Source organism: Mauremys mutica, chromosome 5 (assembly GCF_020497125.1).
Source record: "Mauremys mutica isolate MM-2020 ecotype Southern chromosome 5, ASM2049712v1, whole genome shotgun sequence".
Taxonomy (NCBI): Eukaryota; Metazoa; Chordata; order Testudines; family Geoemydidae; genus Mauremys; species Mauremys mutica.
This window is the reverse complement of record NC_059076.1, coordinates 124,714,525-124,728,895: the sequence shown is the minus strand read 5'-3', so window position 1 is coordinate 124,728,895 and position 14,371 is coordinate 124,714,525. Positions and strand designations below refer to the sequence as shown.

At 42.9% G+C, this 14,371-nt stretch overlaps 1 protein-coding gene across 3 annotated transcripts in view; it reads right to left on the bottom strand.

Moving 5' to 3' along the window:
• Positions 1-14,371, bottom strand: part of POLN (DNA polymerase nu) — a 258,875-nt gene that overhangs the window by 185,165 nt on the left and 59,339 nt on the right. For all 3 annotated transcript variants that reach the window (XM_045017374.1, XM_045017372.1, XM_045017373.1), the window contains 2 exons: positions 11,093-11,250; positions 1,729-1,797 (listed from right to left, as the gene is read on the bottom strand). In XM_045017374.1, the coding sequence (XP_044873309.1) occupies positions 1,729-1,797; positions 11,093-11,250 (227 nt within the window). The remainder of the gene's footprint in view (positions 1-1,728; positions 1,798-11,092; positions 11,251-14,371) is intronic.

Below are 14,371 nucleotides of genomic sequence, written 5' to 3'. Positions count from 1 at the left end.
GGAGTCTACGTAGGTTGAACAGTTTCCCATCAGTCCTGTATCTCAGGCTGATTCCCAAGGAACTGTTCTGAAAGGCGTCTGACAGCATGGCTGAGAACATTATGCTGAACAGGGTCGGTGCCAACACACATCCTTGCTTGACGCCGTTTGTGACGGGAAAGGCCTCTGAAGCTTCTCCGTCGTCCAGAACACGAGCCGTCATGCCGTCGTGGAACTGTTCCAGTCCTTCTGGAATCAAGGGTCCATTCCTCAGGAATTGAAAGACGCGTCCATCGTACACCTCTACAAGAGGAAAGGAAATCGAAAAGTCTGCGATAATCATAGAGGAATCTCACTGCTTTCTAGCGCAGGTAAGATCCTTGCACGAGTGTTGCTGAATCGCCTGATTGACCACCTGGAACAGGGTCTACTACCCGAGACACAGTGCGGCTTCCGCAAAGAGCGTGGCACTGTGGACATGATCTTCGCAGTCCGACAGCTCCAAGAGAAGTGTCAAGAGCAGAATCGTGAACTGTACACCATCTTCGTGGATCTTACCAAGGCTTTTGACACTGTCAGTCGTGAAGGTCTGTGGCGCATCATGTTGAAGTTTGGGTGCCCTGACAGATTCATCCTGATGGTACGTCAGTATACACATGTACAGCACATGTGGACACTCAGTACAGGTATGGGGTACACGTGGAAGCATACCTGAGTATGCATGCAAGTATAGACAGACATAATTAGAAAGTTTTTCCTAATATATAATCTAAATCTCCTTTGCTGCAGATTAAGCCTATTACTTCTTGTCCTGTGCTTGATGGACATGGAGAACAATTGATCACCATCCTTTTAAAAAACGAGGAGTCCTTGTGGCACTTTAGAGACTAACAAATTTATTTGGGCATAAGCTTTCATGGGCTAAAACCCACTTCATCAGATGCATGGAGTGGCACATACAGTAGGGAGGTATAAGTACACAGCATATGAAAAGATGGGAGTTGCCTTACCAAGTGAGGGATCTTTTTCAAAACAGCCCTCAATATAATTGAAGACTGCCATCAAGTTACCCCCACCCTCAGTCTTCTTTTCTCAAGACTAAATGTACACTGTTTTTAAAATCTTTACTCATAGGTTAGGTTTTCTAAACTTTTTATTATTTTTTTTATCCTCTGGACTCTATCCAAATCATCCTCATGTTTAAGTGCAGCATCTAAAATTGGACAATACTCCAGCTGAGGCTTCACCAGCACAACATAGAGCAGAACAATCCCATGTCTTCCACATGACACTCATGTTAGTATACCCAGTATATTTGTCAGCTCCACACTGCTGATTCATATTCAATTTGTGATACACTACAACCTCCAGATCCTTTTTAGCAGTACTACTGACTAGTCACTTATTTCCCATTTTGTATTTGGGCATTTGGTTTTTCCTTCCTAAGTGTAGTACTTTATACTTGTCTTTACTGAATTTCATCTTGTGAAATAAGGCCATGGAACTCATTGCCACAACCCCATTTAGCACACGATCCTAAATCATGGGAGCGCCTCTGTTATTGAAAACAGCGCCTCTGATGGATTCAGTGTCTAATAATATTTAACATATGAGGCCTTCTTGTCTTTTTCCATATATAGACCCTGACTTTACTTGTAATTGAAGGTAAATCACAAATGTTTTTTTCATTCACCATATCACTATGTAGGTACAATTTTTTGTTACGATATTTTGCTACAAAAAACTTACCTGTAATTCACCAGCCAGGTCCATCATTATACTGTAAAGTATCTTTAAGTTTAGAACCAAGTTCTGGTGCTGATTTAAAAAAAAAATCAAGAATACTCAATTACTAATATAAAACTGGTAAGATTATTACTTCAATACTAAGTGACTAACCAACATGAAAGCATTTTTTCCTTGTGCATCTACTGATGCTAACTCTTAGATATCTAGTAATATTCTTAGGCCACTGATAATCACATTTCAAGAGTTCCTGGGGAAGTAATTATCTGGAACATTTATCTGGGATGGTAGAATTGTGGGAGACGCTGCTAGCAGAAAGGAGATGATCAGGTAAGGCATTTCATTCTGTAGCCCAGTGTCTCAATTATACGATGCTTGGGAAGTAACGAGCAATGAATTATAAGAAAGAAAGGACAAAAAAACCCAGACTGAAATAGAGAACCCTCTGAAAGTACATGGCAAGTTATTTTTGTATCACCACATGCAGCACCTTCATTCCGAAAGAGGTCTCTGCAGAGGATAGAAAATCCATCTTACAATGTTTGATAAAGCTGTTGACAGAAGACCAGGTTGGTGCCCTTCAGATTTCCTCAGCTGAGGCATAGATTCTTTCTGCCCATCATATTGCTAGAGATCTCAGAGGTCTTCAAAAATAGGTGAACTTGATGCCATGTATGTCTCCATTACGCATAACTTCATCCATCTGGCCAGTGATAGGTAGAATGCCAAAAGGCTTTAGCGCTTTGGGTGAAAGGATACAAACAAGGAGCTTGATCTTCTCATCAATTCATTGCACTTGAGGTAGCTCTTAAGTGCTTTACATAAATCAAGAATATGCTACAGCTTTTCTGTAGGACACTGAGGTTTTGGACAGAATAATGGGAGGATCTCTTCCTGTGTGGTATGGAAAGAGAAATCTCACCTTTGGTAAGAAAGATTCTGGTGTCCTTGGAACCAACTTGTCATTATGGAACACAATGTGTTCCTGTATGGATAGAGCTGCCTACTCAGACTTGTCATGCTAACATAATAGTGACCAAGAAGCTCGTTTTGATATATAAAAAACAATGGCATAAACGTTGTTAATGGTTCAAACGGATGGGTGCTTAGGGCTTTTAGTGCCAGTGGTAAATCCCACTTAGAAAAGACTGACCTGGCAGCAAGTTTAGACAGTCTGACAGCTCTGAGAAATCATGAGACTTGCAAATTTTCAGTTAAGGACTCACTATGGTGCTGACTCACTATGGTGCTGGGCTGTAGTCCCTTGTCTATACTGTCCTGAAGAAAATCCAGAATAGCTGGAAATCCAGGGTCCTTGGGATTTCTGTTTGCTTGACTCCAGGAGTTTAACCATGACCATATGGAGGAGTAGGCCTTTAATGCTAAAGTCTGTCTGGAGGCCAGCAGAGTGCAGACCATCTTGGAGGATAAAATGACTGCGTGTGCTTCCCTCTCAATAGCCATGCAATCATATTGATTTCAATTACTACTCAGCATACAAAGTGTACAGTGCTCACTTTCTATTATTATTATTACAAAAATTTACACTTTAAAGATAAAATAGTATTTTTCAATTTACCTCATACAAGTACTGTAGTGCAATCTCTATCATGCAAGTGCAACTTACAAATGTAGAATCTTTTTTACATAACTGCACTCAAAAATAAAGCAATGTAAAACTTTAGAACCTAGAAGTCCACTCAGTCCTACTTCCTGTTCAGCCAATTGCTAAGAGCAGTTTTTAAACTAGGAGATGGGGGAAAGCCGACTGCTGCAGAGGAGCATGTGGATCGCACACAGACTTCTCTTAGGGGAGAGTCTGATGATAGAGAATCTCCAGGTTATAGTCAGGAGCAGAGGAATGAGAAGTATAATGTAAAGGCCGGATCAGATGATAAACAGTCACATAAAAAAGAATCTGCCACATCAGAAAAAGGCAGGCTAATAAACAGGGACAAGTTTTTAAAGTGCTTGTACACAAATGCCAGAAGTCTAAATAATAAGATGGGTGAACTAGAGTGCCTTGTGATAAAGGAGGATATAGATATAATAGGCATCACAGAAACCTGGTGGACTGAGAGCAATCAATGGGACACAATCATTCCGGGGTACAAAATATATTGGAAGGACAGAACAGGCCGTGCAGGGGGAGGAGTGGCACTATATGTTAAAGAAAGTGTAGATTCAAATGAAGTAAAAATCTTAAGCGAATCCACAGGTTCCATAGAGTCTCTATGGATAGAAATTTCATGCTCTAGTAAAAATATAACAGTAGGGATCTATTATCGACCACCTGACCAGGACAGTAATAGTGATGATGAAATGCTAAGGGAAATTAGAGAGGCTATCAAAATTAAGAACCCAATAATAGTGGGGGATTTCAATTATCCCCATATTGACTGGGAACATTTCACTTCAGGACGAAATGCAGAGATAAAATTTCTCGATACTTTAAATGACTGCTTCATGGAGCAGCTGGTACGGGAACCCACAAGGGGAGAGGCGACTCTAGATTTAATCCTGAGTGGAGCGCAGGAGCTGGTCCAAGAGGTAACTATAGCAGGACCGCTTGGAAATAGTGACCATAATACAATAGCATTTAACATCCCTGTGGTGGGAAGAACATCTCAACTGCCCAACACTGTGGCCTTTAATTTCAAAAGGGGGAACTATACAAAAATGAGGGGGTTAGTTAGACAAAAGTTAAAAGGTACAGTGACTAAAGTGAAATCCCTGCAAGTTGCGTGGGCCCTTTTTAAAGACACCATAATAGAGGCCCAACTTCAATGTATACCCCAAATTAAGAAAAACAGTAAAAGAACTAAAAAAGAGCCACCGTGGCTTAACAACCATGTAAAAAGCAGTGAGAGATAAAAAGACTTCCTTTAAAAAGTGGAAGTCAAATCCTAGTGAGGCAAATAGAAAGGAGCACAAACACGGCCAAATTAAGTGCAAGAGTGTAATAAAAAAAGCCAAAGAGGAGTTTGAAGAACGGCTAGCCAAAAACTCCAAAGGTGATAACAAAATGTTTTTTAAGTACATCAGAAGCAGGAAGCCTGCTAAACAACCAGTGGGGCCCCTTGACGATGAAAATACAAAAGGAGCGCTTAAAGATGATAAAGTCATTGCGGAAAAACTAAATGGATTCTTTGCTTCAGTCTTCACGGCTGAGGATGTTAGGGAGATTCCCAAACCTGAGCTGGCTTTTGTAGGTGACAAATCTGAGGAACTGTCACAGATTGAAGTGTCACTAGAGGAGGTTTTGGAATTAATTGATAAACTCAACATTAACAAGTCACCGGGACCAGATGGCATTCACCCAAGAGTTCTGAAAGAACTCAAATGTGAAGTTGCGGAACTATTAACTAAGGTTTGTAACCTGTCCTTTAAATCGGCTTCGGTACCCAATGACTGGAAGTTAGCTAATGTAACGCCAATATTTAAAAAGGGCTCTAGGGGTGATCCCGGCAATTACAGACCGGTAAGTCTAACGTCGGTACCGGGCAAATTAGTTGAAACAATAGTAAAGAATAAAATTGTCAGACACATAGAAAAACTAAACTCTTGAGCAATAGTCAACATGGTTTCTGTAAAGGGAAATCGTGTCTTCCTAATCTATTAGAGTTCTTTGAAGGGGTCAACAAACATGTGGACAAGGGGGATCCGGTGGACATAGTGTACTTAGATTTCCAGAAAGCCTTTGACAAGGTCCCTCACCAAAGGCTCTTATGTAAATTAAGCTGTCATGGGATAAAAGTGAAGGTCCTTTCATGGATTGAGAACTGGTTAAAGGACAGGGAACAAAGGGTAGGAATTAATGGTAAATTCTCAGAATGGAGAGGGGTAACTAGTGGTGTTCCCCAAGGGTCAGTCCTAGGACCAATCCTATTCAATTTATTCATAAATGACCTGGAGAAAGGGGTAAACAGTGAGGTGGCAAAGTTTGCAGATGATACTAAACTGCTCAAGATAGTTAAGACCAAAGCAGATTGTGAAGAACTTCAAAAAGATCTCACAAAACTAAGTGATTGGGCAACAAAATGGCAAATGAAATTTAATGTGGATAAATGTAAAGTAATGCACATTGGAAAAAATAACCCCAACTATACATACAACATGATGGGGGCTAATTTAGCTACAACGAGTCAGGAAAAAGATCTTGGAGTCATCGTGGATAGTTCTCTGAAGATGTCCACGCAGTGTGCAGAGGCGGTCAAAAAAGCAAACAGGATGTTAGGAATCATTAAAAAGGGGATAGAGAATAAGACTGAGAATATATTATTGCCCTTATATAAATCCATGGTACGCCCACATCTCGAATACTGTGTACAGATGTGGTCTCCTCACCTCAAAAAAGATATTCTAGCACTAGAAAAGGTTCAGAAAAGAGCAACTAAAATGATTAGGGGTTTAGAGAGGGTCCCATATGAGGAAAGATTAAAGAGGCTAGGACTCTTCAGTTTGGAAAAGAGAAGACTAAGGGGGGACATGATAGAGGTATATAAAATCATGAGTGATGTTGAGAAAGTGGATAAGGAAAAGTTATTTACTTATTCCCATAATACAAAAACTAGGGGTCACCAAATGAAATTAATAGGCAGCAGGTTTAAAACAAATAAAAGGAAGTTCTTCTTCACGCAGCGCACAGTCAACTTGTGGAACTCCTTACCTGAGGAGTTTGTGAAGGCTAGGACTATAACAATGTTTAAAAGGGTACTGGATAAATTCATGGTGGCTAAGTCCATAAATGGCTATTAGCCAGGATGGGTAAGAATGGTATCCCTAGCCTCTGTTCGTCAGAGGATGGAGATGGATGGCAGGAGAGAGATCACTTGATCATTGCCTGTTAGGTTCACTCCCTCAGGGGCACCTGGCGTTGGCCACTGTCGGTAGACAGATACTGGGCTAGATGGACCTTTGGTCTGACCCAGTACGGCCTTTCTTATGTTCTTATGTTAAGACAAAGAAGTTTGTTTACATTTACAGGAGATAATGCTGCCTGCTTCTTATATACGTCACCTGAAAGTGAGAACAGGAGTTCACATGGCACTGTTGTAGCCAGTGTTGCAAGGTATTTATGTACCAGGTATGCTAAGCATTCATATGCCCCTTCATGCTTCAGCCACCATTCCAGAGGATGTGCTTCCATGCTGATGATGGGTTCTGCTCAATAACAATCCAAAGCAGTGCAGACTGATGCACATTCATTTTAATCATCTGAGTCAGAGGCCACCAACATAAGGTTGTTTTTCTTTTTTGGTTTGGGTTCTGTAGCTTCTGCATTGGCTAGCCTCCCTGAGTACAAATCCACCTGGAACCAGTGGATACATACTCAAGAAGACTAGCCCATGCAGCCACTCAACATTGCCCATGCTACTGTGTCTACACTACTATTTTTAGCACAGTTGCTTGAGCAGAGCTAGTGTGAGTATGTCTACGTGAGCTGGGAATCACACCCCTAGCTCCAAGTGTACAGACAGCATTACTGTCTTTCATCTCTTCTACAGAATCACCCATTTTTTAAAGTAAACGGATCTTCTCTCCTTAAAATGAAGATCTTCATTCTGTGAACAAGCCTTCACAGAGAGACAAAAAGTTTTTAACCATGAAAAGTAGTTCGGGGTAACTGTTGTCACCTCATCCCTTGCAGAAGTGTCCAATATTTTTAATTAGGTGATCTATACAGTTAATTTCCATTAAAACCAATGGCGCTAATCATCAGATTACGTTGTAGAGCTTTACATTTTGAGAGGCTGTGTGTGTGGGCTTGATTGAAGAGGAGAAAATTATGTGCCATTCTAGCATGGAATTTATGAAAACTCTTCTCAGTTAATCTAGTTGGATGTAAAATGTTTTCCCTCTATTGACTGCTTGACTAGACTAAAGTTAAGGTTAAATAAAATTAGGTCGGGTAGGATAAAATTAACAATCTATTATCACTTCCTACTCCTAACCACCAAAATAATAGAGCTGTGGGAAATGCAACAAGATGTGCCGGTACTTATCTCATTTACCTTTTTTAATTTATTTCCTTCTCTTGCTTGGCTCTATTCTGTATTTTCTCTCTCTCAATATTTTTCACTAAAATTTTAACATTTTTCTTTTTTGTGGAAAGAGGAGAATCCCTTGCCCATTTTTCCTTCCCCTTCCCGGGAGTATTTTCTGTTTTCAATTACCTCTCCTCTTTTCACATTTTCATTTTCTTATACTCCGCTCTCTTTCTTAAATGATATTCTCATTCTGTACATCCCATTTCCATGCCCAGTGTTCTCTCCATATTATTTTCTTCCTTATTGTTAACTCACCATACTCCAATTTCCGATTGCACTTCTTCCTGGATGTTCTCTCGTCTACTTGCTGCGTTCTTCTGTCTTTTACTAACCTGCCCACTTTTTCCTCCTATGACACACTACTTGATTTCATTCCTCCCTTTGCTTACACTATACCGCTTTGTTACCTTCTCTGTGTGCCATGGGATAGAGAGTGAAATGCAGCAGTGGTTCACATGGAATGATGTAGTACAGAAGCAGTCACAAGCAAGGGAGGGGATTGGAACAGAAGACAAAGAAGAGTAAGTAACGTAGTAGCCAGAATGTGGAAACCCTCAGAAGGTAACAAGACAGCTACACAATAAATGGGAGGAAGTAGAGGAAAATTGCCATTCTGACTCAGCATGCATGCACCTTGCAGGGCAAGAATATACTTTTTAAAAATGAGTACTTTAGGATACCTAATAAGATCTTCAAGACATGTCTATTACTACACATTCAATCTGAATGGTCCACTAATTTCAGTGAAGAATTTCTACAGCATCAGTCAATAAAATTCCTCAGATAAGCTAGATGTTTTGGAATTTTTTTAAGCATTCTTATACGGTATACTACAGACAAGACTGTTTCAGTGATATCAGAAGTAACACTTCATTTAGACTACTGGACACAGATTGAGATCTGAATAGTTCTCCCTAACTCTCTAAACTCCCAGAATAATTAACACATTCTGTGAAGCCTAGTGTCTCCAAACTGGGCCTCAAATTTTTGATGAGACTACACTGTTGTGGCCCAAAATATGAACCCCAAACCCTTGGCTACATAACATTGTTCATGAAACAGTTTTACCAGCAGAATCATGATTTCTGTGGAACATTTCTATTGCAGCAGGGCTAACAATTAAGAATTCTACTTTTTTAAAAAGCTTCATTAAAGAGACAAAACATTTCTATTTTTCTTCTTTCATATTGCTGGTGAATAGCAGCAACTACAATTTCACCTGAAGTTGATCGAGCCAAAATGGCTACATCAGGAGTAGCAGAATTTATTGCAGTAATGCCTCCTTCATATTTATAAATTGGGTTGTAGGTAGTGATATGTTCGATGGTCTGTCGTGGGGAACCACACTTGCACACCAGGGAGTCCTTCATTTTCCATTTGTGTATTAGATATTTGTATCTACTATGGCTGGTTCGAATTTGGTTCAGAGCTGACCAAGATGACCATGGAAGGTCAGACCCAGGAACCTTTTGTGTGGGATCTGGCACACGGTGCTTATTTCTTAAGTCTTGTTTAGCCCAATCTGCTTTCCTAGCCTCCTCCTGATCATAGTCTGATTGCATGAGGCTAAACAAATGTTCCCAGAAAGGCTCGCGGGACTTAACACATTGTGGGGGAGTAAGGGGGGGCACTGTCAAAGTCTTGGTGAATAAGACGACATCTGTTTCCTGGATTCTCTGAGCTTTGCGGAATGTTGCGGCAGTTCAGCATATCGGCTTGGGAGCGATGTTAGACAGGACAGGTTGCCATGGCGCTGTAGTCGACTTAAGGGTTCCTGTGATGCACCGCATCACTGTATTTAGTCATGTGTGGCTGCATCTGCTCCATACCGGTGCACAATATTCAGTTACTGAATATACAAGTGCTATTGCAGATGTTCGCAACACTGATGCTGATGCACCCCAGGTTGTACCTGCTAGTTTCCGGATTATGTTGGCTCTCATTTTTATCTTTGCAGCTACCTTGGATTGTCATGGCAAGATCATCTGCATATCCAAATTTTCATGATTTAGTTGTAGGTATGTCACTTATGTATATATTAAAAAGGGTTAGTGTAAGTAGAGAGCCATGTGGTAGTTCGTTGTCTGTATTACAGGGTGAGCTGGTCTTATTACCCAGGTACACCCACAGGCGTCTGTTACTCAGCATGGTCCACAGAAGGTGAAGTGTTTGGTAGCAAGGTATAATTTTAGCAAGTTTCAGCATCAGGCCCTTAATCCATACAGTATCATATGCAAATGACAAGTCAACAAATACTGCGCCAGTCTTTAAGGTTTGTTTTTTTTTGATAGCCTCAATGTGAGTTGTGAGTGCCAGAACTTGGTCACAACAACTAAGTTTTGGCCGGAAGCCTGCCTGTTTGACAGGGATAATTGGCTCAGTAAAAGGGCGTATTCTTTTGAGGATGATACATTCAAGAAGTTTATAGGTCGTACATAGTAGAGAAATTGGCCTATAGCTTCCCACTTCATCAGGGGGCTTTCCAAACTTTGGAATGGCAATTACAATTGCCTCACTCCATATATTTCTTCCAGAGTGGAAGATGGCAGCCTTCACAAGGCCCACTCTATTAAGTGAGAATTCACAACGAATACCATCAACTCGGTGACCAAACATTGCTCAGCAATCTCCCGGTCATCAGAGCAGCAACTCAACAAAATTTCTATCATAGCGAGTGTGACAAATTCACAGATTTTCTGTGTGCATGTTGTGTATTTGTACATAAAGTTCCCCATGATTCCATAGCTATGTAATTTGACATTTTCCCAAGATGCCATGAAATTCAGCATTTCTGGCATGGAGTTCACCATTTTGCTGCAGCCAAGTGCTCAACATTTTGTATTTTGTCACCCTACGAGCACTCTGCCTGCAAATGCATCTCTCTTTTCAACTTACCTCACAAAGGAGAATTAATTAGATTTTGATGCATGCACCCTGCACTATTCCATGGAATAAGGCAGCAGGGCATTGGAGATGCTGGGAGTGAGAGTTGTAGTCCAGCTTGCAGCCAGAGAGGAAGAGAACAAAGGAGATTTCATAGTGATAACATTAATTAATATTGCCATGGAATTTAGTGTTTGTGCTGCAGGATTTAGGAATGGGGAATGGGGAATTTGGTTCCATTGGCCCAAAGAATACAACAAGCTCTGATTATTTTATACCAATTCTCTGGCATATATTGCTAACCAAGATAACCCTTTCCTCTCGGAAGAAAATTCTGCATATATTTTTCTCTATTGTACCTTGCAAAGTATCTAAATATCTTTACTATTTCACTATTTGGTTTATCTGACTATGAGTCTCTAAAAACTACTTACCAATGTATTTCTCGAGGAATCTGCATTCATATTCACTGTTCTCTCTGAGACAGGCTTTTCAAAATGCTTATGTATCAAATATTCAAAAGAGGGGACAGTGTCACTGGGGTTTATCAGCCATGCAGCAATCCTTGGATCTAACACAACACAATCAGCCACTAATAAAATAAAAAACTATTTTAATCATTCATTTCTGATTTAATAAAAAATGGTTACTGACCTTTTGTAACTGTTGTTCTTCAAGATGTGTTGCTCACGTGCATTCCATATTAGGTGTGTGCGCACAGCATGCACCATTGCCAGAGATTTTTCCCTCAGTGGTATCCATCAGGCCAACTAGCACCCTTTGTTGCCACGTGCTTATGCGCTGGTACAAGACACCTCACCAGCCACACACACTCTCAGTTCTTTCTTGCTGGGTTACTCCAACAGAGGGGTGGGAGGGTGAGTCATGGAATGGACATGAGCAACACATCTCAAAGAGCAACAGTTACAAAAGGTTAGTAACCTTTTCTTCTTCAAGTGCTTGTTCATGTCCATTCCATGTTAGATGACTCACAAACAGTACCCCAGGAGGTAGGCTTGAAGTTCATGGACATGCTTGAATCTGGCATTGTCTCTGGGCTGTTGGGTGATGGCATAGTAAGATTTGAAGGTATGTACCTATGACCAGGTTGTGGTCTTGCCCATGTCCTGGACTGAGACCTGTGCAAGGAATGCTACTGACAAAGTCTGGGCTTTTGTGGAGTGAGCGGTTAAGCTGGCTGGAGGTGGGACATTTGCCTGCTTGTAGCAAGCCTGAATACAGGCAGTTATACATGATGAGATCTTCTGGGCTGACACAGGTAGCCCTCTCCTCCTTTCTGCTATCACTACAAAGAGTTGTATGGATTCGTGGAACAGTTTAGTCCTCTCAATATAGAAAGTGAGGGCACGCCATCATCCAAGGAGTGAAGATGCCATTCCTCAGAGTTCTCGTGAGATTTTGGGAAGAAGTCTGGCAGAAAAATGGCCTGATTGCTATGGAATTGTGACACCGCCTTTCACAGGAAGGCTGGATGGGGGTACAGTTGGACCTTGTCCTTGAAGAACACTGTGTAAGATAGTTCTAACATAAGGGCCTTGATTTCAGAGCACAGGCGCCAGCTTCTAATTTACCCCAGGGTGCTCAACCCTCACTCAGCCCCAGGCCCCGCCTCTTCCTGCCCCCTCCCCTGTTCCACGGTGTGCAGAAGGCACTGGGAGGAAGGGGGAGGAGTTGATCAGTGAGGGATGGCCAGTGGGCAGGAGTGGAGGTGTAACCCTTCTACCCATCTGAGTTGGCAGCAATAAGGGCCGGTTCAGAATCTAGGGGTTCCGTTTCAATAACACAATGCAAAAACTGCTCGAGCCCCTACCCAGTGACCTGGGACAATTACATACCACCCACTCCCCCACCCCCCGGGCGCCTTTAAGAGGCAATACTTCCCCTCACGCAAGCTCGGAGTCTGAGTGTAACAAAATCCTTTTAATAAAGGAGGGAAACAATGCGGCATTATGTTGGGGAAACACCACAAACAGGATTCATAACACAAACCATGAGCAAAAGACCCACCCCCCCAAGTAAGTTTGGCAGTGTCCTTTTTTCCACAAGGTCTTAAGTCCAGCAACCCAACAATCACCCAAAAGTCTCTGTCCCTGGTCAGTGCAGCCCCAGAGTTCAAAAGTTTATCTGCAGAGTTTTACCTCCCAGCCTGAGTGGCAATGGGGGGGGAGGGTGGGGGTATTAAGGGGCACCTTACATGGTCCGAGGCCGACTGCCCCGCCTCTCCATGGGGTTCTGCTGCAGCCTTCACCTTGAGCCACTCCGCCAGCCACTCCACTCCATCAGCCATCCTGTCAGCCACTCCAGCTATCCCACAGGCTTTGGATTCTTTGACCATGAGATGGTGTTCCAAGAAGGAAGGATATCATCAATGTTCTCTTTACTCATCCCCTTTACTCATACAATAAACGCATCTTGTAGGTTATTTTCTGACACTGCCCTTGGAGCTCCGTCTGCAGCCAAGGATGGTTGAGAAGGAACTGAGGTGGTCGGGCCGCACAAGCGCTTGATGAAGCGCCAATGGCACTACTAGACAGCTACTGCACACGCGCATCCCAATCGGCACTGCTATAAAAAAAATCTCTGATCAGCAGCACCAGGATGCACCGACACCTGAAGTGGATAACCCACAGGGACAGCACTCGAACTGTGTTTACCATGTCCCAAATGAGACAGCTGAAAGGACCTCATTAAACCAAGCATAGGCACCAAATTTCTCGGCGCCGGTGTGTGCCCATGCCCCCCCACCCCTTTTCCTGCCCCTGGCCCTGCCCCGACTCCATCCCCACACCCATTCCAACCCCATCCCCAAAGTCCTCGCCCTAACTCTGCCCCCTCCCTGCCCCTATTGGATCCCTTCCCCAAATCCCCACCCTGGCCCTGCATCTTCCCCCTGCATGCCGCGTTCCCCTTCCTCCACTCTCCCTCCCTTCCCTGCGAATCAGCTGTGTCACGGCGCAAGCGCTGGGAGGGAGGGAGGGAGAAGTAGGATGTGGTGGCGGGCTCGCGGAGGTGAGCTGGAGCAGGGGGGTGGGGCAGGGCCATGGGGAGCTGCTGGTGTGTGATGAGCACCCACCAATTTTTTTCCGTGGGTGCTCCATCCCCAGAGAGCCCATGGAGTCAGTGCCTATGAAACCAAGGGCTCAAATGTCAGACCCCTGTGAAAGTAAGAGGGGTGGTGATAGGTGTCCCAGCCAGGAGGTGTGGACTCTCCCTAAGGGTCCGCAGTCTGGTTTAATCTGTTCCTCCCCACTGTTCAAAGATAGAGCTAAACAGGCTCCATTAGGAGTCTTTTGTTATGTTAATTGCTCACTAAAAGCTGAAAGTCACTAAGGGTTGGGTGGACTCTCAAGAGACTGACTTACAGAGGTCACAGCAGAGAGGCAGTTGGCAGAAGGTGACTGGTGAGAGGAGCGGCGGCCAGTGAGGTGGCCAGTGGAGAGGAGAACTCACACAGATTCACCTCTGAACCCTGGGTCCTCATTGACCAAGAACAACAATTGTGAGTTGAGTACGATGAAGAAGCAGAGGGGGGCACAGTAAAGAACTTTTGGTTGTAGAACTCAAGAACCTGAGGCAGAAGACACTGCCCCACGCACTCTGGGGTGGGTGTCCTGCTCACAGTTTTATGATTATGAATCTTGCTGGTGGCATTTTCCCTAATTAATGTTGGGTGACTTCCCTCCTTTCATTAA